We start from the raw sequence: 2,500 nt of genomic DNA on the forward strand, positions 1-2,500 counted from the left end.
TAACACGATTCATAAACATAATGAGCTCAGCACAGAAAATAATATGGAACAAAGAAACCAGGGACACCATGAAAAAATACATAACAAAATGACAGCAACCAATTCATACTTGTCAATAATTACACTAAATGCTAATAGATTAAATGCACCACTCGAGAGATGGAAAGTTGCAGATAGGATAAATAAAAACTACAGAAAAAACTGAAGTTGTTTGGCCTGGGAAAAGAAAAGATGCTCTATTCTTATATCATATTCAAAAGCCTGTCTTGAGAAAAGATATGTGACTTTGTGGTAGTTAAGTTGTTGTCAACTTGGCTGGACCTGGTTGAGTAGCTGGGCAGCTGGTAGTAGTTATTCCCATGATGAGAATGGCAATCAACTCCATGGTGGGATCTACCACAAGCAGCTGAGTAGCTGCTTTAGGGATGTGGTCTGCTTCCCGTATATAAGAAGCAACTTTGGGAATGGTCTCTAGCTTATGGCACGCTTGAACCCTGCATGTAGCCAAGTCATTGTTCAACAGCCTGCCATGCCCTGCCAATCCTGGAACTTCATCTAGACTTGAATTAGCCACCTGCCATGTTGTTTGGTAGCATTGGGACTGTGCCTTTTCACTTGTTGACCTTGGGCTTGTCAGCCTTAGCAGCCAGCAGCTGTCTGAGTGAAGAAAATCTTCTGGCTTCAGTGGGCTGGAAGCAGGAGGCAAAGCTGAAACTCAAGGTTGAGGGGTTTTCATCCAGCCCTAGAGCCTGGCACTTCTAACTCAGACTTAAAGCCTCCAAAATTGTAAGAGAATAAACTCCTGTTTGTTCAAGCCATCCCACTTGTGGTATATTCCTTTCAAAGCGGTACTAGGTCACCAAAACAGAATAATTCTATTCTACATCAATAAACAGAATTTGGCAGTATTTATAATAATGTTTTACATGATCAGTTTGCCTCTTAAATTAAGAAACCTAATGAAAAGGTACGCCTAATATTTTGCTTCCTTCTTCTTTGGATATCAAGTGTATGCCTGGCAAAACCAGTCAATGAACTGTGTATGGAGCAATCCTCAATCCTTCTCACATCCAGGAAAACTCAGAGTGAGCCTGCCACAGTTAACAATAAAAATTGAGTCAAGGAGGCTGAAGTAGATGTCAAGGTCAAGAAGGCTGGACTAGATGACCACTTCCTCTAGAAATAGGGGAGAAGGGTGCTAGGTAGTCACTCAGGAAGCCAAAGAAGGTCCAAGTCATGGAAAAGCTGAAAAGGAAGGTGAGAAAGGCCACTGACCTGGTATGTCTGCTTCAGGACTACTGAGACGGCCAGGTGATGGTCCCAGACCACGGAGAGCCCTTTGCCCAGCAGCAGAATGACATACCGGCCAGACTCCATCATCTCAAAGTGAGTCTCATCCTTCATGGGCCTCTTCACATTTATCTGAAGGAAGACAAGGTGTGAAAACAAGGAGAAGGAAGGAGGGATGTGATTTTTCCAGACCCTCCATCTTCCCCACACCATCCTACCTGTCCCCACTGAGTCAAACCTGTCACCTGGCCCACTGAGTCAGAGCTCACCCTGTGAGGATCAGGACCATGCCTGGACATTCCTGTGTCCATCTCACCTGCCACCCTCCAAGAATTCTATGACTAAGGGATGATTATAGAGGTGGCAGCCAGATCATAATTATGAGATTAAAACATACAACCAAACCAACCAGCAGAAGATCTTCTATCACTTTACAAAAAGTAATTTTACTGGCACTTGATCTTTAAATACTTGTGTTTCCTAAATGAGTTTTAAAAGTGGCATGATTTTAAGCATCTCTAGCCAATTGATTAAAAACTTGATCCCTTTATAAAAATGGGCACCTCACTCTGATCCTTCCTGTGTCTTCCCACATCCTACTCCTGAGGGTCACTGTGATCAGGGATCGGGGCCAAAGGACAACAGAAAGACTGAGAAGAACAGCCCTATGCCAAGAATCACATCTTTTGGTTTTCCAGAAGGACCCTGGCCTGAGCCCTTGGACTTGCCAGATCATTGCCAGTGCCTTCCTCAAAGCCCATCTCAGTGTGGTTGGCTGGCTATCTGATCCATAAAATTGACTAAGAATCCATCACCTCCTTGCAGAAGTCCTCTTCTGGTGACATGTAACAGGCAGAGCTAATCCTATGTGCAAATTTATGGCTCATATGGCTGCACACCTACCTATTCAATATCACCACTACCATCTGTCTATTCCAAATAAAATGTTCTTTGAAATGGAGTGGACACAGCTGACCCACAGTCAATGGTGATACTGGTTAAACAGTTTTCTTCCATAATGATAAAGAAGTCACCCTCTATGCCCTGAGCTCAATGGCATATATTTGCAAAAAGGCTAGGCCTCAGTGTGAGGTCGTGGAACAAAATGAAGGTAACTTCCCAGGACAGGTTTGGCACCAGAGCCTGGATCTCCCTAGGATTGGATATAGTCGGACCATCTGAGCCCACTAGAGTTTCTCAAAAGTGAGGT

At 43.8% G+C, this 2,500-nt stretch overlaps 1 protein-coding gene across 1 annotated transcript in view; it reads right to left on the reverse strand.

Moving 5' to 3' along the window:
• Positions 1-2,500, reverse strand: part of VWF (von Willebrand factor) — a 215,415-nt gene that overhangs the window by 95,352 nt on the left and 117,563 nt on the right. The window contains exon 21 of the mRNA XM_007937087.2: positions 1,276-1,422. Within this exon, the coding sequence (XP_007935278.1) occupies positions 1,276-1,422 (147 nt within the window). The remainder of the gene's footprint in view (positions 1-1,275; positions 1,423-2,500) is intronic.

Source organism: Orycteropus afer, unplaced genomic scaffold, assembly GCF_000298275.1.
Source record: "Orycteropus afer afer isolate SDZICR_OR568_19922 unplaced genomic scaffold, OryAfe1.0 scaffold00040, whole genome shotgun sequence".
NCBI classification, from domain to species: Eukaryota; Metazoa; Chordata; class Mammalia; order Tubulidentata; family Orycteropodidae; genus Orycteropus; species Orycteropus afer.